Source organism: Lepidochelys kempii, chromosome 10 (assembly GCF_965140285.1).
Source record: "Lepidochelys kempii isolate rLepKem1 chromosome 10, rLepKem1.hap1, whole genome shotgun sequence".
NCBI lineage: Eukaryota > Metazoa > Chordata > Testudines > Cheloniidae > Lepidochelys > Lepidochelys kempii.
In genome coordinates this window covers 24,134,664-24,161,970 of record NC_136389.1, presented here as the reverse complement: position 1 = coordinate 24,161,970, position 27,307 = coordinate 24,134,664, and the positions used below count along the sequence as shown (strand labels likewise).

Here is a 27,307-nt window from a genome sequence, read left to right as displayed (position 1 = left end):
TCTGACACATATTTCATGTTATAGCCGTCTCGGATGATGACCCAGCACATGTTGTTTATTTTAAGAACACTTTCACTGCAGAGTTCACAAAACGCAAAGAAGGTACCAATGTGAGATTTCTAAAGATAGCTACAGCACTCAACCCAAGATTTAAGAATCTGACGTGCCTTCCAAAATCTGAGAGGGATAAGGTAGGGAGCATGCTTTCAGAAATCTTAAAAGAGCAACACTCCGATACAGAAACTACAGAACCCGAACGACCAAAAAAGAAAATCAACCTTCTGCTGGTAGCATCTGACTCAGATAAGGAAAATGAACATGCGTCGGTCCGCACTGCTTTGGATGGTTTTCGAGCAGAGACCATCATCAACATGGCCGCAAGTCCCCTGGAATGGTAGTTGAAGCATGCTCATCTGGCACGTAAATAATTGCGATGCTGGCTGCAACAGTGCCGTGAGAACACCTGTTCTCACTTTCAGAGGACATTGTGAACAAGAAGGGGGCAGCATTATCTCCTGCATATGTAAACAAACTTTTTTATTTGAGTGATTGGCTGAACAAGGAGTTAGGACTCAGTGGACTTGCAAACTCTAAAATTTTATATTTTATTTTTGAATGCAGTATTTTTGTACATAATTCTATATTTGTAAGTTCAACTTTCATGATAAAGAGATTGCATTACAGTACTGATGTGAATTGAAAAATACTATTCCTTTTTCAGATGCATGGAGTGGAAAATACAGGAAGCAGGTATAAATACACAGCACATGAAAAAATGGGAGTTGCCTTACCACGTGGGGGATCAGTGCTAACGAGCCAATTCAATTAAGGTGGAAGTGGCCTATTCACAACAGTTGACAAGAAGGACATAACCACATTACATCAGCCACACCATCAGGGACTCATTCACCTACACATCTACCAATGTGATATATGCCATCATGTGCCAACAATGCCCCCTACCATGTACATTGGCCAAACCAGACAGTCTCTGTGCAAAAGAATAAATGGACACAAATCAGACATCAAGAATTATAACATTCAAAAACCAGTAGGAGAACACTTCAATCTCCCTGGATACTCAGTAACAGACTTAAAAGTGGCAATTCTCCAACCAAAAAACCTTCAAAAACAGACTCTAATGAAAAACTGCAGAACTGGAATTAATTTGCAAACTGGACACCATCAAATTAGGCCTGAATAAAGACTGGGAGTGGATGGGTCACTACAAAAACTAATTTCCCTCTGCTGGTATTCACACCTTCTTGTCAACTGTTTGAAATAGGCCACCTTGATTATATTGGCCCATTAGCATTACAGAAGTGATTTTCCCCCCACCCCTTGGTATCACCCCTTCTTGTCAACTGTTGTGAATAGGCCACTTCCACCTTAATTGAATTGGCTTGTTAGCACTGATCCCGCCCCCCCCCCCCACCTCCACTTGATAAGGCAACTCCCATCTTTTCATGTGCTGTGTATTTATACCTGCCTACTGTATTTTCTACTCCATGCATCTGATAAAGTGGATTTTAGCCCACAAACACTTATGCCCAAATAAATTAGTTAGACTCTAAGGTGCCACAAGGACTCCTTGCTGGTTTTGCTGATACAGACTAACATGGCTATTTCTTTTGTTTTTTACAGTGCAAACACTTGTAATAAATAAATAAAAAGTGAGCACTGTACACTTTGTATTCTATGTTGTAATTGAAATCAATATATTTGAAAATGTAGAAAACATCCAAAAATATTTAAATAAATGGTATTCTATTATTAACAATGCGATTAATCATGTTTAATTTTTTTAATCGCTTGACAGGCCTAATTTCAAATATTAATAATTCCATCACGGCCACATTAGGTTAAGTCACTAATACAGACTTCCAAGTCTAAGTAGCAAGTAATTGTCAGACTTGGAAACAGAAGCTACATTATCTGACTCTTATTCCCCTTCAAGGAGGAACGTTCTCTTTAGATGTTTGTGTGTGTGTGTGACCTGCTGAATTGATATGAAAAAGCCAGGAGAAAATACAGCACCCCCTAGATGAGTCATAGACACCTTCAGTTTTTCTATTCTTATATCATGATCCAACGGTTGGAAGTCGAAGCTAGACAAATTAAGACGGGAAATCATAAATTATTGACAGTGAGGGTGATACCAGAGACTCCATTTTAAAATCCCTAGATCCCTGGTTTCCATTTTAAATAAGCAAGAGTCATTCCATCAATAGATGGAAGCTGCAAGTCACAGAGCACTAAATGTAGAATTGTCAGGAAAACCAAATTGGTGAGGAAAAAGGTATGAAACAACCAGTGATTCAGCAAATCATACCACTATGAGGTAAATAACAGTGGCAGGCTAAAAATAGAACTGACAGCACAATAAGGTAAACAAGTAGGATGATGTGTCTAAAAATAGAATTGAGAAATGGTATAAAGGTCAGTGTGTCAGTTAAAAGCTGACAGTTAAGAAGAGAACACTCTCGGAAAAACAGCAGCAGAGGGAGTCTTGTCCTGTCACAGGAGTTGAGCAGAGAGCTGAGAAGAGAGAAGAACTGCTGCCATCAATGACCTGTGGAGACTGATTACCCTCACAGAACATGGCCAGCTCAGCTTCACCACTAATTGGTGAGTGTGCAGTAGCATGGACAGAGAGAGCGAGCACAGGAGAGACAATGCAGCATAGTCAGCAAATGGAGTAAGTCTGTTAGACGAAGTTATAGTCATAGTTATAGTACTGTGTGCGTGGGTGGGCATTAATGAAGTTGTGTTAATTGTGGGGGGAATTTACATATATAAGACTTAAAGAACATATAAGAACTGCTGTCAGTGACCTGTGAAAGACCGGCTATCTGATGTGAGGTGCAGCTACCTAGGATCATCTCCACTGTATGTTGTTGCTATTTGGGGTGCTCTTTAATTTATTGTAGGGATTTGTTTTTTGGTGGTGGTTGTCAGGGATTGTTGTTTGCACCAATAAAAAGATGCCTTGTTGTGGAAAGAGTACTGCATGTGTCAGTCATTTATCGGAAAGCTATATCTGTGTCTTCCAAGTATTTCCTTAGTCACCCTGGAGACCCATAATTAATGAGAACAGATTTAGTTACATTCTGGGGGTACCCTACATCCGTTTTCAGGGTAACAAGCGTAATTAACCATTGGAACAGTTTCAAGAGTGGTGGTTGATTCTCCATCGCTGACCATTTTTTAAATCAATATTGGATGCTTTTCTAAGAAATCTGCTCTAAGAATTATTTTTGGAAAGTTCTCTGGCCAGTGTTATACAGAAGGTCAGACTAGGTGATCCTTGGAATCTCTGGATCTTTATTCTTCCTTGAAACTTAACTTGCTGTCTAATATGTTGAAAAGTGACTGTTTTTCTAGCAGTGATCTAGATTTGCTTATAGATGGTATAACCTGTTTATACTAGGTCATGAATTAAAATGGCATGAGATAGAATAATATTTCCTTCCTCTCCCCCACATTCCTTTTACGTGATTACTTTGTGACAGAAAAATGTGAAAGAATGTCTTCAGGATAATGCAATACAATTTCTTTGGCTGGGATTTAGGTGCCCAAACCCCATTGAAATTAAGTGGGAGTTGAGCATCTCATTCCTTTGGGGTTTGTAACCAGTTAATAATTTGTTGGCACCTAACACAGTTTGTGGCAACCCATGTGGTTAATATGCATTAACTTTAGAAAACTGCGTGTCTACTTTGCAAATGTCCTAGGCTGTCACGCGGTTGTTAGCTTGGAACTCAGTCATCGCACTTACTTTGAGGCGTAAATGATGCTCCTAGTTCTGCCTACATAACCAGATAGGCAAGTTGACTTTCCACCTAGCCCTCTTTGGTTGGACATCTGGAATGTATTGCCCTACTTATTGCTGCTCTGTATGCATATCTGCTAAACACGCTACCTCTCCTTTCTGTAAAGCATTACAGGATAGTTGCCCAGATTTTCTTAGGGTTGGTGTGACATTCTATACCTTGGGGGAGTGTGCTGTAACCCCCATATTCCTCATTTTCATATAATCATGATTTTACATATAAAGCATACCTTGTAAGGTATCAGGGAAAGGTTATGAACTGCTGAAAGTAGTTTCTCTATCCATATATATCATTAATGAATATGAAGTAATGAGAATTGTGTAGTATGGTTGTCACTAAAACATGCGGTAAGTTGGGGGACTCAGCCAGATATTAGCACCCCAGAGGCAACAGCAAGTAAAGTAACCAGCGCCCGGGCAGGGTGTCAAACAACCCATCAACAGCCATTGTCCAGCAAGGGAGCTACAATGCAATGACTCACCTGCATGAGGCCATGCCAAGGGAATTGCTCACCCTTGCTTGGAGAGACTCGGTAATACTCACCTGACTCTGAAAGGGGGGGGGGAGGGGGCAAAGCCAAGGGGGAGGAAAGGACATGATAAAAGGAAGAGATGTTTGCCATGCTCTTCTCTCTCTTCCACCTACACCTGCCGATACCACATCAAGCGACTGAAGCACTGATCAAAGAGGAGAGCCTGGCTGAAGAGCAGCCAGCCAGCCTGTGGTGAGAAGCATCTACGTTTGTAAGGGCATTGGCAGTGTTAAGATCAGCTTAGAATGAGTTTTGCTTTTATTTCATTTGACCAAATCTGGCTTATGTTTTGACTTATAATCACTTAAAATCTGTCTTTATAGTTAATACGTTTGTTTATTCTACCTGAAGAGGTGTGTTTGGTTTGAGATGTATCAGTGGCTCTCCTTGGGATAATAAGCCTGGTACATATCAATTTCTTTGTTAAATTGACAAACTTATATAAGTTTGCAGCATCTGGAGAGCATAACTGGACACTGCATGATGGAGATGCCTAGGGTTGTGTTTGGGACCAGAGATATTGGCTAGTGTCATTCAGTTGCAAGTAGTTGGGAGCAGCTTACATGCCAGAGGCTGTGTGAACAGCCCAGGAGTGGGGATTCTTACAGCAGAGCAGGATAAGGCTGGATCCCAGAGTCAAGGACTGGAGTGACCTAGCAGATCACCAGTCCGGATAACACCAGAGGGGAACATCAAAGTTGGATGCAAGGAATAGACAGCTTCTAAGACTTCTGTGTCTTTTAGTATTAGACTGCGTTAAAAATCTATGTTGCATGAACTAAAAAAGACTTCTAATGACGTTTGTTCCTCAAGTGCATTCTCCACAACTTGTGTTGAGAAAGGGATGCCCAACCTCTATGATATTGTAAAGGCAGCCTTTGGGCATTCTTACATATCATTTTACATTGTTACAGATTTGACAAGGATTTCAGTTTTGGCCAGCCAGTTCTCTGTATTGTGCTTCATTAATACCAGCCTTTCGGGAGTCCCAGTTCTTTGTATGTTGTGTATCTGAGTTCTGTTGGTGTTTTCAGTGTCAGGGCTGGTTCAGAGAATGGCATAGGAAAATCTTCTTAATGTACTTTGACTGGGAAACCCTAGAAAACAAGCATGTTTGTTTGCCAAATTACTGAATTTTGTGAACAAGTAATCATGGCACAATTTAATTTTGATAGTTTGTAATATTCAAGTAAATTTAAGCACATTATTTTGAAGGTAGTAAACTGTTTGAGACCTCACAGAGACTTCTACTGAATATTAGAGAAATGAAGGGACAAGTTTATAAATGTGTATATTAATAATATACAGATAAAATTCTACTGTAGGTTTTTTACCTACTATTTTGTTGCCAGTCTTTTGATAACATTCCATTCTGTATTTTGTGAATTGGGATGATTTGTATTTTACTTTGTAAAGAGCTGCCACTGTTAGCAACAATGCCAGACCCAAGCCCAGATAAAAGGAGGGTTCTGCAGCTGGGTTAGCTACACACTCATGTAAAACCTTACTGCACCAGAAACAGTTCACTTAAACCAAAAGTTGAGGAGAGTAGGTGCAGATAGAGCTCAAAAGCCAAGTAGTCAGATCTCAATGAAAGCTGAGAACTTGAGACATCAAATCCTGAAGACCAAGTCTGTAACAAGAATAGGGACGTGGGGAATCCATGTCCTTTGTATAGTATAGGAAAGCTGGCACATGTTACATGAGAATTGAAAAAATACCATCTGATACTTTGCATCAGTGAGGTGAAAAGGTGAGAGAGTAGCAAGATGGTGTCTGGTGGCGCTATAATATTATTGATGAGGAAGAATGCACAAAATAGGTATAGGAATTATTCTGCATAACATTACAGTGAAGAAGACCGTGTTGACTTGGGAGCCACTGAACGACCGAATAGTACCAGCCAGCTGCAAATAAGACCTTTCAAATATACAACAATCCTTGTCTATGCACCAACACATACAATAGATGACACTGAAAAGGATACTTGCTGCACCTGCTCATAAATGTATTGGATGACATGCCTAACCATGACATCAAATTGATGATAGGTGACTTAAGTGCACAAATTGGCAACAGCTCTGCTGATTGGGAAAGAGTGATAGGCACAGAAGTGGAAGGCATCTGAACTGATCATGGTAACCAGCTCATGAATCTCTGTGGCACAAACACTCTAAATATAAGAGGCAGTTTCCTCCAGCAGGAGGTTTTACAGTCTCACAAGGACATCAGCAGTGAATGCAACTGTCAACCAGATAGAACATGGGTGAATATCTAAGAGATGAAATCTTATTTGGGGGGTGTCACAGTCATCGGAGCAGCAATGTTGGCTCAGATCATTATATTTTAGTGTTATAGATGTAGATAAGTTCAGAGTCAAAGAAATGCAGATCAGATTGCACTTTGCAACTGTTCCAGTGTTTTACAGGATCAGGCTGATAAAAGTGTGGACAACAGAGGGCCAAACTGGAAGAAAACTGTATAGAGACAGCAGAAGTAGTAGTGGAGTGCAGAGTGCAGAAGAAAGATGCTTGGATTACATCTGGAACATAGGCAGTGATCGATGAACAGGCAGCACTGAAGGTGAAAAAGTAACCCTGCAAGGCGTGGGCAGAACTGTTCGAGGCAGGTGCAATATATGGAGAAAAAGACGAAGAGATGTAGGCAAGATAAAAATGATTTCACAAGAAGCTGCGGAGGCAGAGGAAGCAGCACAGAAGTGGGGAGACTTCAAGCAGCTCTATAGAATAATGAAAGACTTTGCCAGAAAAATCAGACCATTGCAGGTGATGTCCATGAGAAGCTCTGAGACAGATGCTGAAAATGCATGAAGAACAAGCTGGACTCTGGAAAGAACATTTTGGTTCCATTTTAAACTGTCCAGAGTTAATGATCATGCACAGGTTTGAAGGAAATGCCAAGTCTAAGTTAGAAATAGAAGAGGAACCAATAACACCTGATGAAATTAAAGCACCCATCAAAGGCTTTAAACAAGGAGACGCTACTGGGGTTGACAGAATTCAAGCAGAGATACTAAAGGCAGAAGGTGAAGTTTTGATTGAGTAGCTAACAAAACTCTAACAAAATATGGGTGAAAGAACAAGTGGTACAACACTGGAAAGATGGCATCATTGTGACATTGCCAAAAAAAAGGTGATCTTAGTGCACGAACTGGCAAGGTATTGTACTGCTATCTCAATCCTTGGCAAAGTATTGGCTACTGTTATGCTGAATAGAATCAAGAAGCAGTGGATTGAATATTACGAGAAGAACAGGCTTGGTTCCGTGCAGGAGATCATGTTTGGAATACATATTCGCTCTTTAACAGATCATCAAAAAAAACCTTCTGCTTGGCAAAAACCCATCTTAATCAACTTCCTCAATTTTAAGAAAACATTTGATAGTGTCCACAGAGAAACCCTGTCGAATTTTACTAGAAGCTATGGGATACTGCACAAGCTTATCAACATAATAAGCAGTTAATATGATGGAAGTAGATGCACAGTAAGATGGAAGTAGATGCACAGGCCTAGGTGAGTGGTTCGACATTGTGACCGGAGTTAGACAAGGGTGTGTGTTATCACCAATCCTCTTTGTATTAGCAATAGAGTTGGTGATGAAGTGGGGAACAAGTCATTGTGGATGGTATAAAGTGGGTTAGTGGAGATGAGTTACATGACCTTGACTTGGCTGAAGGCTTTGCTTTACCAAGTGTGACGTGGAATGGAATGACTGCCCTTACATCAGAGGTAGAAGAGGAAGTAGCAAAAATTGGACTGATAGGAAATGCAGAGAAAACCACAATTAAGATAAGAAACTGGACAAGAGATGCAAAGGGGTACATGCATGAAAAAGAAATCACAAAAATAGCAGAGCTCTACTTTCTGTGAGTGTGATGGCATTTGAAGGTGGCTGCCATAAAGATATTCATACAAGATTAAGAAAAGCAAAAAACACTTTTGGAAGGATGAACATCATCTGGTCAAACAGAGGTTTCCACACCAAACTAAAGGGCAGATTATCCCCAAGCATGCTACTGTACGGAGTAGACACTTTGCTGATGGCCATGGCTAACAAAAAAAGAGATCACAGATGGCTGAGAAAGAGGCAACATATTTCCTAGAAAGATAACAAAATAACATGAGAGTAAGGGAGCTGACAAAGCAGGACATGTTAGAAAATATTATTAAAGAAAGCAGGCTCAGGTGCTCAGGACATGTGCACTGTATGGAAGATGGGAGACATACTAAGCAATCATTGAATTGGGCACTAAAGGAAAGAAAAAGAAAGCAAGGAAGGCCAACAAAAAAAAAAAAATTGGCAGAAGACCACCCCGGAAGCTACTGAATGAGCTGGCATCACCTGGGAAGCAATACCATACTTAGTGAGTGACCATAATCAGTGAAGGAACTGGATTGCCTGTTGCAAGAGAAATTGATTTGACAATGCCACAGACGTTTTGTGCACTCAAGCCACCACTAACTGGAAGCGAGAACACCATGTAGGTAGAAATAACTTGAGGTTTATATAAGCATATGAAATAGCTGCAGCTGCAGTTTTGCTGATGAGGATGGAAAGTAAAATTGGAAGAATCATGAGAATGGGTGTAAGTGTGGATGGCTGATCTTGGATCTGGGTGTTCCCGATTATGAGTTTTTGCTGATTTTATGATTAGGAGTTGCTTGTAGTAACCCCTTGCAAAATAACAATTTTCCTGTGAGTTATTAGCTTTGTTTTGAGCAACCTATAAAAAGATTAGTCAGAGTGAATAATTTTGGAGAAGTTCGGAGAGCTTTCCTATGAGCTAGGAGGCTGACATCCAACTCCCCAGCAGCTAGGAGGAAGGTTGGCCACCAAAAACCTGCCACTGATCATTCAAAACATCTCGGACTTTGGGTAACTATATCTGGGTTGCTCTAGACCAGTGGTCAGCCACCTTTCAGAAGTGGTGTGCCGAGTCTTCATTTATTCACTTTAATTTAAGGTTTCGCTTGCCAGTAATACATTTTAATGTTTTTTAGAAGGTCTCTCTCTATAAGTCTATAAAGTGTGTGTGTGTGTGTGTGTGTATGTATGTGTGTGTGTGTATGTGTATATATATATATATATATATATATATATATATATATATATATATATATAAATAAACTATTGTCGTATGTAAAGTAAACAAGGTTTTCAAAATGTTTAAGAAGCTTCATTTAAAATTAAATTAAAATGCTGATCTTACGCCACCAGCCTGCTCAGCCCACTGCCAGCCTGTGGTTCAGTTCACCTAGGCAGGCAGCAGACTGGGCAGGGCCTGTGGCTGGGACCCTGGCTGGCAAGGGGCCAGCAGTCAGAACCCCAGACTGGCAGCGGGCTGAGCAGCTCAGCCCACTACTGGTCTGGGGTTCTGTCCACTGGCTCCTGCCAGCCAGGGTCCCAGCTGCCAGCCCCACTCAGCCCGCTGCCGGCCCTGCCCACATAGAGTGGGTACCTATCTTCTCCCTGGTTCTAGACTATTGCTATTTTAGATGTGTGCTTTGAATAAAAAAAAGATTTTTTAATAAAATTTTTGAATAAAAAAAAATCAATAAAAAGATTTTTGGGTAAAGCACTCTTGTTTGTACCAATCATTTATAAAACAGAAGAGCTGTGTCCCTATTGATTTATTCCCTGAATCCACCTGGAGATAGGAAAATATAAGATACGATAGTATCGTGTTAAGAAAACCCTGGGTAACGTGCCCAATGTGTGAGCAGCACAGAGGAACTAAGATCTAAGGTAAGACTGTAGTGAGTTGTTGGATTTAACAGTATTATTAGAAACTCCAGAGCTGCCTCAATAAGCCAGGCAACTAATAACCGGGATTGTAAGGTCAACGATACCCCTTCATATACTATTTGGGTTTTGCTAATTTTAAGTTGCTGAAGGTTTTGGTTATTGATAAGATGTCAGATAACCAGAATTAATTAGTTTATTAATGAAAGTTAGATTAGCAAAATTAATAAATTACCCATCTGGAGAACAATCTTACAGTGATTATATCTTCACTCTGTTCCATTTCTGAGCTCAGTTTTGCTCATATTTATATTACCCTTACGCATCTTTTCTTATCTAGGTTTGTACGTAACATTTCAGATATCAGTAGACTGTAGACACATTTGTGGTAACTGTAACTAGCACACAGTTCATATTTGGCAAGCCTCAACAGAACACCACATTTTTTGACAGATTTTTGACATATTCTGCACATTAAAAGAACAAACGCTACAACAGTTCAACTTTCAAGATAAGGCTTTTAGCATGAAATAGGCTAATTATTTAAATGTTAATATTTTTGTTTTGAAAAAAATAGTTTGTGGTTTTTTATTCCAAGGGACTCATGAGTCCTTGTGAGCAGGAAGAAATAGCTGCAAAGGTGATGGGGTTAAATTTAAGTTTCTAATGCCTGGGAAAGAATAAGGTTTTTAGGTTGGGGCTCAAGCCAAGTGTTTTGTTTTATTTAAAACTTAGCTCCTAGATAGCACATGAACCTTATTCCTCCTAATGACAATTGGCAGAAGGGTTACATTGCTATTTCTTGTGAAGTTCCAGTCAGGGATTATTGATAACTAGTCCCCTGGAGTAGCATTTAAAAAGCCTTTATTTTTAAACATGTCTTCCACTGCTGGTGAGGGGACTTCATGCTTGTAGAATTAAAGGGTCTTGAAGAAACCACATTAGTAGATAAGAAACTCTCCATCCTCTAATTGTAGCCAGACGTGCCCTCCCTCCCTGCCACCCCTTTGCTCTTTCGAATGCGGTCTGCATAGTTTCCTGTTATGCCGTTACAAAGTCGCAAGCAGCAGTAAGTCCCAAATGATGTTAGATGCTTGCTTAAAGCTGCATTGCTCTATATAATCGATTGTATTCATGCTTATGAATATGTAATCAATTAGTGTAAGGAATGAGTGAGAGAGTATGAGTAACAGCAAATGGCAAAACAAAGAGGCAAATATCGCCTTTTATGGAACCATGGTATTATCTTGGTGACGGTATACATCTCGAGACAGGTGGCCAGGTCAAGGGTACCAACAAGGATATGTAACAGCACGCTAAACTCAGGACCGGACCGGAAGCAGTAGAACCCTCCCGTGGATCCAAAGGGACTTCGGGGACTCTCGTCGCCTCGCAGCCGGTCTCTGGGCAGCTGTAGCCTGGTCAGCCTTCAGAACCTGTGAAATCAAAATCCACCTATGCCCGCATCTGCAGCCAATTAGCATGAATGTGATGTGTGTGTGTGTGTGTGTGTGTCAGTATAGCTGTATTAGACAAGCTCAGCTCATGCCAATAAACAAACCTCTGTGCTGCTCATTTCTTGTGGGGGCTCATTTCTTGGCTAGTCCCAAGGACAGGTAACATGATAACTGAAAGGGCTGAACAAGCTTTTAAATTCTTACATTCGTTTTCCATCTTCTAATGTTTATCTTTTGTCCACTTACTCTTGACACACACTGTATACTGCAGATGAAACCTCAAAACCACAATGTTCTGAATGGCTACACAGTTTAGGCAGATATTGTTGCCTGCTCCCTGGAATCAGGCAAAGAAATAACCACAGACAAAGGTTGAATTAAAGCAGTGCTGAGGGCTGATTTATTGCTTGCTTTCCTTATTTACACAATTATACTCACACACACATTCCATGCATACTGGTGACAGGCTGTAGATGCGGACGTTGCTTTCAATCTTAGGTGACTGAGACTGGCCAGGTTCCAGCTTCCCAGAGATCAAACCGCTAGGCAACAAGAGTCCCCGAAACCCCTTCGTGTCTGCAGGAGGACTCTACTGGTTCTGGTCCGGTCCTGAGTTTTTGCTGTCATGGATGACATCTCTCTCTGGCCGCTACTGCAGCAGGTTTATATACAGCCCCATGTACACCTTGATCATCCTTACACGGTAATATTTCGGTTCAAGCCTTGTGATTTGGTTTCTTACACTCATACTATCTCACTCATTCCTTACATATTGATTGCATATTCATAAGCATGAATACAATTAGTAATATAGCTTTAAGCAAGCCCCTCATATCAGCGACGACTTAGGCTGATGTTTGTGGTTCAGACAGAAACTGTGCAAACTGCAATTTTAGACATGACAGGAAGCCTACACAGACTGCATTTGAAAAGCAAAAACTGGGGAGTAGATAGGGGAAAGGGCTGCTCCTCCTCCCCGGGAGCAGAAGCTGTTGCTGTCTGGGGAAGGCTAAACCATGGATGGGGGCCAAGCCATGGATGGGGCCGCGGCCGGCTATAGATATTTCCTCAGCAATAATAGCACCCTTGGTGTCTGTTTCAGGATCATATTTATAATCAAGAACATAGCTGCCTGGATAAGTTTGGACCTGGCCATTTTAAACAGTCTATCGTGATTTACACCAGTGTCTAATGCAAGTCAACCATGTCCATGACTGGTTTGGTCACAGCCCAGGTTTATAATGACTGTGCCAACTGTCTCCTATCAGGGCGGACACAACAAATATACTACTGGTGCAACCCCAACAAAGAGGATCCGTGGAAGAGATAACATTACCATAGTCACATGGAATGTAAGGATATTGAGACAAATAGGAAGGTTGAAAGAACTCATGGACGAAATGGAACAATACACCTGGCACCTCCTAGGAATCTCTGAAGTCAGATGGAAGAACTTTGGAGAGGCATTAACAGAAGAAGGCCATGTACTCTATTACAGTGGAGAGGACAAACGTGTCAACGGTGTAGGATTTCTTGTGCATAAAGATATTAAGGATTCAGTATTAGAATGCCACCCAATATCCAGCAGGCTTATTTCCATCTGTCTAAAGGCAGTACAGTTCAGTATCACAGTGGTACAAGTCTACGCCCCTACAACAGACTATGACAGTAAGCAAACTGAAGATTTTTACAATCCGCTTCAAGACATCGATAAGGTACACAAGAAAGATATCCTGATTGTACAGGGAGATTAGAATGCTAAAGTGGGTACTGATGCACAGGCAGATTGGTGAGATTATTGTGGCCCTTTCTGTAATGCAGTAACCAATGAGAAAGGACTGAGACTTTTGGAGTTTGCCAGCTATAACAATCTGATTCTTACAAACACATTAGGAGCACATAAAGCATCCAGACAATCAAAGTGGATCCAGACAAAGCACCTGATGGTTTACATCACAGTCGGATTGGCTTACATCATGGTGCAAAACAAGGAGCTTCCCTGGTGCTGATATTGGAAATGATCACGACCTTGTAAAGCTAAACTTTTGGCTACGTCTAAGGAAAATCGTCAGGTCAAAGTTCACCAGAATCAAGTTTGACTTAGAAAGACTTAGAGACCGCAGCATTGCGGAGACATTCCAAGCAATGATTGGCAGAAAATTTGCTCCACTGCTTGCTCTAGAGGAAGACATAGAAACAATGACCAACAGTTTCAACGCTGTAATGAGTGAGGCAGCAATAGATATCCTTGGGAAACACCATAAGAAGACAAAACCTTGGGTCACAAATGAAATACTACAAATGTGTGACATAAGAAGAGCACTCGAGAGATAAGAACAGCATGGAGGGAGCTGATAAATACAGAGCAATTGGCAGAAAGATCAAGAAAGGAATGAAGCTGGCCAAAGAGAGAGAGATCGAAAAACAATGCTCTAAAATTGAAGAGTGTATCAATAATAAAAATTACAATGTGGAAGGCTCATTTACTAAAGATCTGGTGACGGAGAGATGGACCAAAACTAACGCAATTCAAGACAAGGAAGGGAGCAGTCTCACAGAAGAAAGGGACGTCATCAATAGGTGGACAAATTGCTGTTCTGATCTATACAACCACCAGACAAATAGAGATCCTAGTGTCCTAGACAGCCCAAATTCAACTGAGGAGGATAACTTTCCAGTACTGCATGAAGAAGTGGAGACAGCTGTGAAATCACTCAAGAACGGAAAGGCTACAGGTTTTGACAACATCCCATCCGAACTGATGAAATTCAGAGGAGAAATAGTAATAGATGTACTCCCCAAGATCTGGCAAACCGGTGAGTGGCCCTCCATGTGGACACAGTCACTAGTCATCACTCTGCCAAAGAAAGGCAACCTGCAGTTGTGTCAAAATTACTGGACCATAAGCTTAATTAGCCATCCCAGCAAAGTGATGTTGAAAGTCATATTGGACAGATTGAAGCCAAAAGCGGAGAATATCATCACTGAAGAACAGGCTGGCTTTTGTGCTGGAAGAAGTATCACAGAACAGATTTTCAGTCTTCGTGTTCTATGTGAGAAGTACTTATAACACCAGCAGGACATCTACCACGTCTTTGTTTGACTTCAAGACGGCATTTGACAGAGTATGGCACGAAGCTCTCTGGGCAACCATGAAGAAGTACAATGTTGGTCATAAGCTTATTCTTACTATTTAAACAACTGTATGCCAAGGCCAGCAGTGCAGCTCTCATTAATAGCACAAGAGGAGAGTGGTTTCAGGCGACTGTTGGAGTCCGGCAAGGCTGCCTTCTTTCCACTGCCATACTGTTGAACATCTACTTGGAATGCATAATGCCCCAGAAGATCACATTTGCACAGTCAGCACTGGGGGGCAAACAATTTCAAATCTTCGGTTTGCTGATGACATTGATGGCCTGGCAGGTAGTGAAGATGAACTTGCCAACCTTGTGAAACAATTGGATGAAACCTCCCCAAAATATGGCATGGAAGTCAGTGCAGAGAAAACCAAGTTGATGACAAACAAACATGACCGGATCAGCTCATATATCACTGTCAATGGACAAGAGCTGGAGACAGTGAAACAGTTCAAGTATTTGGGGGCAGTCATCACTGATGAAGGATCAAAGGCTGAAATTCTGGCAAGAACTGCAACAGTGGCAAAACTAAAGCCAATTTGGAGGAACAAGAACATCTCCCTGGAATCCGTACTGAAACTGCTGCACGCATTGGTCATTTCTTTTTCTATATGCGTGCGAGACGTGGACCCTTATGGCAGACCTTGAACAGAAAATACAGGTAGTAGAGATGAAATACTTCCATAAAGTTCTGGGCATCACCTACTTAGACCACGTCACTGATGAAGATGTCATATAACCCAGCACGTTGCGTGACGATGTTACAGAAGACCACCTGATGACTGGGAAGAAGTGCAAGTTGAAGTGCTATGGCCTTGTAACAAGATCATCTGGCCTATCCAAGATTATCCTTCAAGGGACAGCACATGGGATGAGAAGAAGAGGTAGCCGGAAGAAGAGATGGATTGACAACATAAGAGTGGACAGGAATGGACACTTTACGGAGGCTCAAGCACTGACACAATTGTCGGGGTGGAGACCATTGGTTGCTTGCTCATCAATTATGGTGACCCAACGACCAATGCGGTTATGGGAGTGGTGGTGATAATGGGATTAGACAGTTCATTTCCAAGTGACAAATAGGAAGGAAGAGCCATCTGGAAAACTTGCTTGTCAAACAGCACTTGGGTTTTAGAGAAATTTGCCCCTGGCCAGCAGATGATTGGGGAAAGATTAAATAAAAGTACTGTAGTCTATTAAATACCATTTCTGATCGTGTCTGCCAGTGGGGATTGATTTGAGACAGTGATTAGTTTTATTAGTTCCTAGGCAACTGAAGCCCCTATTGCTCTTAAGAAGTTTCTTCTGCCCTCACATTAATGCTAATAACAGCCCCTTTTCTCAGTGGTTGACAGAAATGGGAGATTAATTGCAAAAGAGAAGATAGTTAAGGGTCAGGACTGGGAGTAATACATTACTACTTTAAATATGCATAATGTCCAGAAAAATGAATGATAGCACTAACCGTAATGGTAGCATCCATGCTGTGAGTTAAATACTTTTTAAAAATTCATTTTTTTTCAAGAAATTATAATAATTCAAAACAAAACTTTGTTGCCGTATATTCAAACCTTTTGTGATCATGTCAAGAGGAGAATCTAGAAGAAATATGTGACGTGTCATGTCAAAAGGCTATGTAAGATAGACCATAGAAGAAATGCTAATATATCCAGGGCATAACTCACTTTCTTGACTTAAATTTATGACTAAATAAGGTAGATTTTAGCTGCATACGTGCTAACAAATAAGAAATGTGCTTGTTAGGTAAAATGTGTTTTGGTTCTGCTACCTAAATAACAAATTATGAAACTGTAAACAAAACCACAAGGAAGAAATAAGAAGTTTGATTTATAGTAAACAACATAATTGAGGGAACTAAGATAGGTACCAAACCTGAACCAGACTTCCGGAAAGCTTTGTGTAGTTATGTTAAGGGTATGTCTACACTACGAAATTAGGTCGAATTTATAGAAGTCGTTTTTTTAGAAATCGGTTTTATATATTCGAGTGTGTGTGTCCCCACAGAAAATGCTCTAAGTGCATTAAGTGCATTAACTCGGCAGAGCGCTTCCACAGTACCGAGGCTAGAGTCGACTTCCGGAGCATTGCACTGTGGGTAGCTATCCCACAGTTCCCGCAGTCTCCGCTGCCCATTGGAATTCTGGGTTGAGATCCCAATGCCTGATGGGGCTAAAACATTGTCGCGGGTGGTTCTGGGTACATATCGTCAGGCCCCCGTTCCCTCCCTCCCCCCGTGAAAGCAAGGGCAGACAATCATTTCGCGCCTTCTTTCCTGAGTTACCTGTGCAGACGCCATACCACGGCAAGCATGGAGCCCGCTCAGGTAACCGTCACCCTATGTCACCTGGGTGCTGGCAGACGCTGTACGGCTTTGCTGCACAGTAGCAGCAACCCATTGCCTTCTGGCAGCAGACGGTGCAATACGACTGGTAGTCGTCCTCATCGTGTCCGAGGTGCTCCTGGCCACGTCGGCTGGGAGCGCCTGGGCAGACATGGGCGCAGGGCCTAAATTTGGAGTGACTTGACCAGGTCATTCTCTTTAGTCCTGCAGTCCTATTGAACCGTCTTATGGTGAGCGGGCAGGCGATACGGACTGCTAGCAGTCGTATTGTACCATCTTATGCCAGGCAGGCAAGAGATGAAGATGGCTAGCAGTCGTACTGTACCATCTTCTGCCGAGCAGCCATGAGATGTGGATGGCATGCAGTCCTTCTGCACCGTCTGCTGCCAGCCAAAGATGTAAAAGATAGATGGAGTGGGTCAGAACAAGAAATAGACCAGATTTGTTTTGTACTCATTTGCCTCCTCCCCTGTCTAGATCACACTGCAGTCACTCACAGAGAAGGTGCAGCGAGGTAAATCTAGCCATGTATCAATCAGAGGCCAGGCTAACCTCCTTGTTCCAATAACAACGATAACTTAGGTGCACCATTTCTTATTGGAAACCTCTGTGCAGTCCTGCCTGAAATACTCCTTGATGTACAGGCACACCCTCTGTTGATTTTAGCTCCCTGAAGCCAACCCTGTAAGCCGTGTCGTCAGTCTCCCCTCCCTCCGTCAGAGCAATGGCAGACAATCGTTCCGCGCCTTTTTTCTGTGCGGACGCCATACCAAGGCAAGCATGGAGACCGCTCAGCTCACTTTGGCAATTAGGAGCACATTAACCACCACACGCATTATCCAGCAGTATATGCAGCACCAGAACATGGCAAAGCGATACCGGGCGAGGAGGCAACGTCAACACGGTCACGTGAGTGATCAGGACATGGACACAGATTTCTCTGAAAGCGTGGGCCCTGACAATGCATGCATCATGGTGCTAATGGGGCAGGTTCATGCTGTGGAACGCCGATTCTGGGCTCGGGAAACAAGCACAGACTGGTGGGACCGCATAGTGTTGCATGTCTGGGACGATTCCCAGTGGCTGCAAAACTTTCGCATGCGTAGGGGCACTTTCATGGAACTTTGACTTGCTTTCCCCTGCCCTGAAGCGCATGAATACCAAGATGAGAGCAGCCCTCACAGTTGAGAAGCGAGTGGCGATAGCCCTGTGGAAGCTTGCAACGCCAGACAGCTACCGGTCAGTTGGGAATCAATTTGGAGTGGGCAAATCTACTGTGGGGGCTGCTGTGATGCAAGTAGCCCACACAATCAAAGATCTGCTGATATCAAGGGTAGTGACCCTGGGAAATGTGCAGGTCATAGTGGATGGCTTTGCTGCAATGGGATTCCCTAACTGTGGTGGGGCTATAGACGGAACCTATATCCCTATCTTGGCACCGGAGCACCAAGCCGCCGAGTACATAAACTGCAAGGGGTACTTTTCGATAGTGCTGCAAGCTCTGGTGGATCACAAGGGACGTTTCACCAACATCAACGTGGGATGGCCGGGAAAGGTGCATGATGCTTGCATCTTCAGGAACTCCTGTCTGTTTCAAAAGCTGCAGGAAGGGACTTTATTCCCAGACCAGAAAATAACTGTTGGGGATGTTGAAATGCCTATATGTATCCTTGGGGACCCAGCCTACCCCTTAATGCCATGGCTCATGAAGCCGTACACAGGCAGCCTGGACAGTAGTCAGGAGCTGTTCAACTACAGGCTGAGCAAGTGCAGAATGGTGGTAGAATGTGCATTTGGACGTTTAAAGGCATGCTGGCGCAGTTTACTGACTCGCTTAGACCTCAGCGAAACCAATATTCCCACTGTTATTACTGCTTGCTGTGTGCTCCATAATATCTGTGAGAGTAAGGGGGAGACGTTTATGGCGGGGTGGGAGGTTGAGGCAAATAGCCTAGCTGCTGGTTACGCGCAGCCAGACACCAGGGCGGTTAGAAGAGCACAGGAGGGTGCGGTACGCATCAGAGAAGCTTTGAAAACCAGTTTCATGACTGGCCAGGCTACGGTGTGAAAGTTCTGTTTGTTTCTCCTTGATGAAACCCCCCGCCCCTTGGTTCACTCTACTTCCCTGTAAGCTAACCACCCTCCCCTCCTCCCTTTAATCATTGCTTGCAGAGGCAATAAAGTCATTGCTGCTTCACAGTCATGCATTCTTTATTCATTCATCACACAAATAGGGAGATGACTACCAAGGTAGCCCAGGAGGGGTGGTGGAGGAGGGAAGGAAAATGCCACACAGCACTTTAAGCACAGCACTTTAAAAGTTTACAACTTTAAAATTTATTGAATGACAGTCTTCTTTTTTTTGGGCAATCCTCTGTGGTGGAGTGGCTGGTTGGCCGGAGGCCCCCCCACCGCGTTCTTGGGCGTCTGGGTGTGGAGGCTATGGAACTTGGGGAGGAGGGCGGTTGGTTACAGAGGGGCAGCAGTGGCAGTCTGTGCTCCAGCTGCCTTTGCTGCAGCTCAACCATACACTGGAGCATACTGGTTTGGTCCTGCAGCAGCCTCAGCATTGAATCCTGCCTCCTCTCATCACGCTGCTGCCACATTTGAGCTTCAGCCCTCTCTTCAGCCCACCACTTACTCTCTTCAGCCCGCCACTTATTCTCTTCAGCCCTCCACTTCTTCTCCCGGTCATTTTGTGCTTTCCTGCACTCTGACATTATTTGCCTCCACGCATTCGTCTGTGCTCTGTCAGTGTGGGAGGACAGCATGAGCTCGGAGAACATTTCATGTTGAGTGCGTTTTTTTTTCTTTCTAAGCTTCACTAGCCTCTGGGAAGGAGAAGATCCTGTGATCATTGAAACACATGCAGCTGGTGGAGAAAAAAAAAGGGACAGCGGTATTTAAAAAGACACATTTTATAAAACAGTGGCTACACTCTTTCAGGGTAAACCTTGCTGTTAACATTACATACATAGCACATGTGCTTTCGTTACAAGGTCGCATTTTGCCTCCTCCCACCGCGTGACTACCCCTTCAACCTTCCCCCCTCCCTGTGGCTAACAGCGGGGAACATTTCTGTTTAGCCACAGGCAAACAGCCCAGCAGGAATGGGCTCCTTTGAGTGTCCCCTGAAGAAAAGCACTCTATTTCAACCAGGTGACCATGAATTATATCTCACTCTCCTGATAACACAGAGAGATAAAGAACGGATTTTGGTTGAATGCCAGCAAACATACACTGCAATGCTTTGTTCTACATTGATTCCCGAGTACGTGTTACTGGCCTGGAGTGGTAAAGTGTCCTACCATGAAGGACGAAATAAGGCTGCCCTCCCCAGAAACCTTTTGCAAAGGCTTTAGGACTACATCTAGGAGAACCGCAAATGCCAGGGCAAAGTAATCCTTTCACATGCTTGCTTTTAAACCATGTATAGCATTTTAAAAGGTACACTCACCAGAGGTCCCTTCTCCGCCTGCTGGGTCCAGGAGGCAGCCTTGGGTGGGTTCGGGGGGTACTGGCTCCAGGTCTAGGGTGAGAAACAGTTCCTGGCTGTCGGGAAAACCGGTTTCTCCGCTTGCTTGCTGTGAGCTATCTACAACCACCTCCTCCTCCTCATCTTCTTCGTCCCCAAAACCTACTTCCCTATTGCCTCCATCTCCATTGAAGGAGTCAAACAACACGGCTGGGGTAGTGGTGGCTGAACCCCCTAAAATGGCATGCAGCTCATCATAGAAGCGGCATGTTTGGGGCTCTGACCCAGAGCGGCTGTTCGCCTCTCTGGTTTTCTGGTAGGCTTGCCTCAGCTCCTTCAGTTTCACGCGGCACTGCTTCGGGTCCCTATTATGGCCTCTGTCCTTCATGCCCTGGGAGATTTTCACAAAGGTTTTGGCATTTCGAAAACTGGAACGGAGTTCTGATAGCACGGATTCCTCTCCCCAAACAGCGATCAGATCCCGTACCTCCCGTTCGGTCCATGCTGGAGCTCTTTTGCGATTCTGGGACTCCATCATGGTCACCTGTGCTGATGAGCTCTGCATGGTCACCTGTAGCTTGCCATGCTGGCCAAACAGGAAATGAGATTCAAAAGTTCGCGGTTCTTTTCCTGTCTACCTGGCCAGTGCATCTGAGTTGAGAGTGCTGTCCAGAGCGGTCAGAATGGAGCACTCTGGGATAGCTCCCGGAGGCCAATACCATCGAATTGTGTCCACAGTACCCCAAATTCGAGCCGGCAACGTCGATTTAAGCGCTAATCCACTTGTCAGGGGTGGAGTAAGGAAATCGATTTTAAGAGCCCTTTAAGTCGAAATAAAGGGCTTCATTGTTTGGACGGGTGCAGGTTTAAATCAATTTAACGCTGCTAAATTCGACCTAAAGTCCTAGTGTAGACCAGGGCTAAGAGAGCTCATGAAAAATTACTCACAAATGAGCTTTGTATCATGTATAAAATGGAAATATGCTGCAGACATGAATCATCTTGCTGGCAAATAGGAAATATTACCTTCACATTTTACAGTGTATGAATTGATAATGTAAGTGCGGCAAGTAAAATACTGTAAAAAAGGTGGTACAGAAACCCTGCTTAGAGAGAGGAAAAAGCTGGAACAGAAGTGAAGCTGCAACCTGTTTCCCCAGGTTGGTGATATATTAACTTTTACCTTTCTGTTTGTGCTGGTCTGTCTGACTGATAACTAAGTTCAATTGGGTTTGATGTCTTGTTGATCAGTAATCTAAATTGAACCAACAACTTTGTGCAAATAATTCCTATCCCATGATTGTGCCTCTTAATTGTTGTCCCTATGATGCTTTATTTGCTACCTTTATATGACTTTAATAATGTTAGAAATTTAGTCATGGATGCCTTACTTATAGCTTCTTTGCTCATAACTAATTGTCACCATAAATAAATTTAAAGTTACAAGGCTGAGACTGTTGGCCTATAAGCCTGATGTGAAGGCCTTGTAGGTTGTCTGTTAGACAGACTCCATAATGCTCTGCAGTTATGCTAAGAAGAAGAAAAATATTAGCTTGTTAGAATTACCAAAAAGAAAGAACCTTAGCAAGAATTGTTAATACTTCTAGTGATATAGTAACCACAAGAAGTAACCAATCCTTAAGTTAGCAAAATATGATGTACCTGCCAAAAAGACATAAGACATGCCAAACTGATGTTTGATTATGTAATCGAAAACCATAAAATATACCAAAAATAAGAGATGACTGTATGGAAAAAGAGGAAATAATGAGAATGAAACTGAACAACTCTAGTATTTACTTACAGCTTAATATGCTTATAATAACCAGACAGCATCAGAATCAAACAGTCATTGGCTGAATGCTCAGTTCTACACATCTTTATCTTTTTGTTATTTGCTGACTGGCAGTTGTTTGTTAAACTCTATTAAGCTGAGTTATCTGAGGTCTCTTTAATTACTAAGTAATTTTAAATCTTTTAAAAAAAATCTATTACTGATCTTTGATAACGTGATCAACATCATGACTGGTGTCACTGTCCTCTACCTCCAGTAGTGGCTGTGTCTCTTTGGTCTTAAATAGACTTGCAGATTTGTCAGTGAGAGGGCTGCATTGTTTTTTGTCCCAAAAATTGTCTCTTCATCACAGAAGTGATGAAGGCTTTTTTTCTTTTTCTTTTTCTTCTTCTTTCCTCAAGCCACAATTATTGTACTGGTGTATGGATCTAAACCTCTAGTGCCTTAATTCTTTTCCTAGTAGTGTTTGGCACATCTCATCAATCCAAAACTCTGGGTGTTTCCCAGTCTGCTGTAGATCAGCAGAATAGGGACAATGGAATTGGGCTCAGTATGACTCTAAACTTCACTCCATATTATGATCAAGATCATCTCAGCTGTGGTCTAAGTAGCTAATTGTTAATTTTCAGCAGACTTGGCTAGCATGTTTTCAGTGACATAAAAGCAGAAAAGTGAATGTTGGTGATAAGGCATCTCATCTGATGGGCTGTAGGTATCAGCATAGGACTTTCTGGGTTTGGAGGCAGGTAATGCCTTATTGGTTGCATAGGACAGGGAAATTGAGCTTTTCTTTTAACGTGGGGACTGATAGATTTTGTAGCTGCTCTGTATAACAAAAGTCAATTACTGACTTTGTGCACATTTGTTGTGGGAGGTCTGAACTTTTTTCCAACAAACAATCATAAAAGAAATGAGTAGGATCTTAGGATCAATTTCTAAAAACTTTTATTCTGAAAGCAGAGTACATAATTTATGATTTTGAAAATGTTTAAAGATATTGATTTAAACCTGGGTTTGAAGTGATACTACCATTATAGATTGAGTGGCATATGATAGCAAGGTATATATTAAATATATAAATAAAGTCTTTTTTTCCTTTCCAATTATAGGAGAAAAGTGGTTATTTTAAAGGATTTTTAGATTTGTGTGCAAGCGAGTATGATGAAGGAAAGAGTGAAAAACTTATTAAATGAAAGTGAATATAAGAAATTAGTTGTTTTGTTCATAAAATGAAATGACACCTGTGGTTGCTGTAATCTGTGGAATTGAATTCCATCATCTAGGAAGGTCATATTCCCATGAAATTCTGTGTGTCAAGCTCACGAGGCTCACAGTTCCATTGCTTCAAGGAAATGTAACTGTCCTGGGAGGTCCATAGTCAAGGAGGGAGAAGTGATAGTTTGGATAGGTCGGGCCAATTTTGTGGATGGCTTTGAATATCGGGTCAGAGACGTTGAACTAGACTATATTCGGTGGGCAGCCAGTTAAGAGATTGAAGCATAGAAACTTGTTCAGAGAGGTCTGTGCTGCAGCGCATGCACTGAGTATTTAAGCCTGGAGGTTCTGACTGTATGGATCAACGTGGCCGTGGCTGCATCCAATAGGATGGGATAAAAATTCCCAACCACTTACAGATGGAAATATACTTTTTGCCAGTGCAGCTGTTTGGGCATCCACTAGCATTGAAGAGTACAAAAGAAATCATAGCTTGTGGACTGATTTAAAAATCTGGGGGCAGATGGCCTTCATAATGGGGGATATTGCAGAGAGTCACATTCTTCAAAGCACTTCTCTCTTCCTATTAGCATCACTGTGGACTTACCTGGGTTTAAGTATAGCCTGCTGCTTTTCATCTAGCTTCTCATTTCATTTAGATGTTGAAAGAGCTGGGAGATAGTTCCTTTGCACCAAATATGAACAGTACTGTAGAGGTGGCTATTGTGCTTACTGCTGGAACTGCCAGAAGTCTCCCAGTGGCTTCAGGTTGACTTTGGATAGAGGATTGATTCTTGTTTTTTAAAATTGTTTTTTGTTTTTCTTATTTTAAGGCATGAAAGATGGAGAGTTCAAATACAATCATCCACAAGCCTTTGAGAGCAAGAAAAACAATGACTCCAAGTAGTCGAAAACAAGTGGAAATGCTGAGTAAAATAAAGAGTATTTCAGGACAAGAAAAGATTCTAAACGGCTTGCCTACTGAGGTTCACCACGTTCAGTTAAATACTGTGGACATAAACTGCAGAAGTAATGATTCTGTAAAAGGAAGCTCACTAACTGAATCAAAAACAGATACGTTCCCTGAAAAAAGTGAAATGTTACCTCAAAAATTAACAGCCTCAATACAGGGGTTCAGTGTTAATTCAAAAGTAAATGAAGTAAAACAATGTTCTTTTGACAAAAATTTTGATCAAAACTGTCAAGAAGAATCCCAAGAGCCTCCCCATGAGAAATCTTGTAACACAAACTCTGATGCAAAACAGTTTCTAAATGCTGGGTGTTTACAAGATATACTGCATAAATGGTATGAAAATGAACTAAATACACCATCCTCCAAGCCAATTGAAGTGCATTTGTATTCAAAACCAAATAACCTACCTATTGACCAGTTAAAAGAGAATGCTTGTTTAGAAGATCCAGTTAACAGTGATTATTGGGATGAAAAAAGAACTAACAAGATTATTCCTATTTTAGAGAAGATAGACACAACAACAGAAAGAGAGAGTGCAATAGAAGAGGTTATTCCCACATTAAAGAAGGTAGACACCATATCTGATTCAAATGATGTGAAGCACAAATATAACCTTACTCATTCAGTTTCCCCCATACTGCCTGGGATAGATAGAATAGCTGATGTTTTAGAGAGTAAAACATCCCATGGAAATGGTAGTCCAAATACTTTACCAGATGTGGAAGCTACTGTTATGCTGCAGGATACATCACCTGAATATAGTATTGGTAAGCACTCTCTTCTTCTAATGAGCTATAAATTTGACTGTTTCCAACTGTTAAGTGATCCTGCCTAATCAACTTCATAGGCACCTCTTTTCTTTTCTTTTTATTTTATTTTTTGTTTTAAACTTTTGCAAGCTGCACATTGCCTCTTGTGGCCAAACAGTTTTACTATATCATTTCCAGTTGACTCTGTCTGCTTGGGTCTGGCCTATACTATGAAATGTTACCATGTCTGAACATGTTTGTCAGCAACCATGTTAGCTGACATGATGCTGAACACACAGACCAGGATAAATGGTGTTGAAGTATTGTCAGCTAATTGTGACTAAACCCTGATTGTGTTAGAGTGCCCTGTGCAGAATTTTTGAATAAAGAAGACTAATGAACTGTTGGCTTTGGTGCTTGGATCTCTGGGGCTTGTACAGAATAGGCAACTGATGGAATTCCTAGAACAGCTTAACAGTTGTTCCACAACTATAATGACTCCTACTGACTGTGCTCAAGATTCCCTCAGGCCTATGGCCATCAATATTAGATCCTCTATCATCGTCCACTGAACATTTTTATGTGATCCTTATTTGGAGATTTTTTTCAGGTGAAAATAAATCCACTTCCACAGCTGCCATTTTTTTTTTTTTTGGCAACCAATTAAGAGGACAGTTAGGGGCATTGTCCTCTTAACTGGTTACAAATAACACGGCTTAGTTTTGTATCCACATAGCAACTTTTCTGTCATCACAGTCTTGTTTGTACATCTGCGTCTAGCTCATTGCTTTGCCATGTTCGCATAGGTGCATTCTGCGAAACTTTGGGCATTTGTCTGAAAGTGCTTCAGCAATTGTAAGGTGGTTGGAGGACACTACACAGAGCAGAATTAATAATAACCTATTGGGCAGTACACTCTATAGGGTACTAAACAAACAGCTGGGAGGATGAAGTAACTCGTTTGGCTGGTCTACAAACATGGTTAGAGAGTCTTGTTTACCCTGGGAAAAACAAAAATAGAGAGTTTATAGATTGTTATAACCCACTAACAACCTCCCAACTCCTTCCTCTTCTCCGCGCCCCCCCGCCATTTCCTCACTGTGACTAAAGGGGTGTTAATGGACCACTTCACCTTGAATGGTCCCTTGAAATATGTGTTAACTAGTTACACTAAACAGTCTGTTCCATCATGGATTTAGCTGTGACACTGAGGGCTTGGCTACACTTGCATTTTATAGCGCTTTCACCTGCTGGCTCAGGGGTGTGAAAAATCACCCCCTGAGCGCAGCAAGTCAGAGCGCTTTAAAGCACTAGTGTAAACAGGCTCCGAGCGCTGGGAGCCATGCTCCCGGCGCTCGGAGGTAATCCCCTCGTGGAGGTGGATTACCAGGAGCGCTGGGAGAGCTCTCTCCCAGTGCTCGCACGCAACCACAGTCGCACTTCAAAGCACTGCCATGACAGCGCTTTGAAGTTTCCAGTGTAGCCATGCCTGAGTAAGTTTCTTAGGCCTGAAGAAGAGCTATGTGTAAGTTTGGAAGCTTGTCTCTGTCATCAGCAAAAGTTGGTCCAATAAAAAAATATTACCTCATCCATCTTGTCTCCCTAATATTCTGGGACCAACACGGCTAACAGGCTGTCTGTCACTTATCTAAGGTAATGCAGGGGAAAAGCCTTTGGTCACCTGAAGTGGCCCTTATCTACCTATTTTCTATGGCAGTAGGAGAAGCATATTCTTCTCTCTCAATCGTTTGTCTCTGGGGAGTAGCAGACGGCATGTTATCACTACTGGGGAAAGGGAGATGTAGCCAGTTCTTGGCAGTTGTCCCAGTGCAAGGCATCCTGAGAATTAAAAATGATCTTAGCACTTGGCTATGGAAATGTGGCTGATTGGCACCCTGTCAGTGACCTTGTCTTTTCCATTTTACTTGGGCTCATGGTTTCCCCCTCACTCCCACAAAAAAGTAGTAAGACTCTTCTTCCTACTTGATGCCAAGACCAAACTATGGTGTAATGTAA

General features: G+C 42.2%; 1 protein-coding gene across 5 annotated transcripts in view; it reads left to right on the top strand.

Annotated features, from left to right (window-relative positions):
* The window catches only part of ATF7IP2 (activating transcription factor 7 interacting protein 2), a 56,317-nt gene that overhangs the window by 4,787 nt on the left and 24,223 nt on the right, over window positions 1-27,307 (top strand). For 3 of the 5 annotated variants that reach the window (XM_073362468.2, XM_073362472.2, XM_073362471.2), the window contains exon 2: window positions 24,403-25,309. In XM_073362468.2, the coding sequence (XP_073218569.2) occupies window positions 24,412-25,309 (898 nt within the window). In that variant the 5' untranslated portion in view covers window positions 24,403-24,411. Of the gene's footprint in view, window positions 1-1,482; window positions 2,699-24,402; window positions 25,310-27,307 lie in introns of those variants that run through there. The other 2 variants (XM_073362470.2, XM_073362469.2) reach the window with 2 other exon arrangements.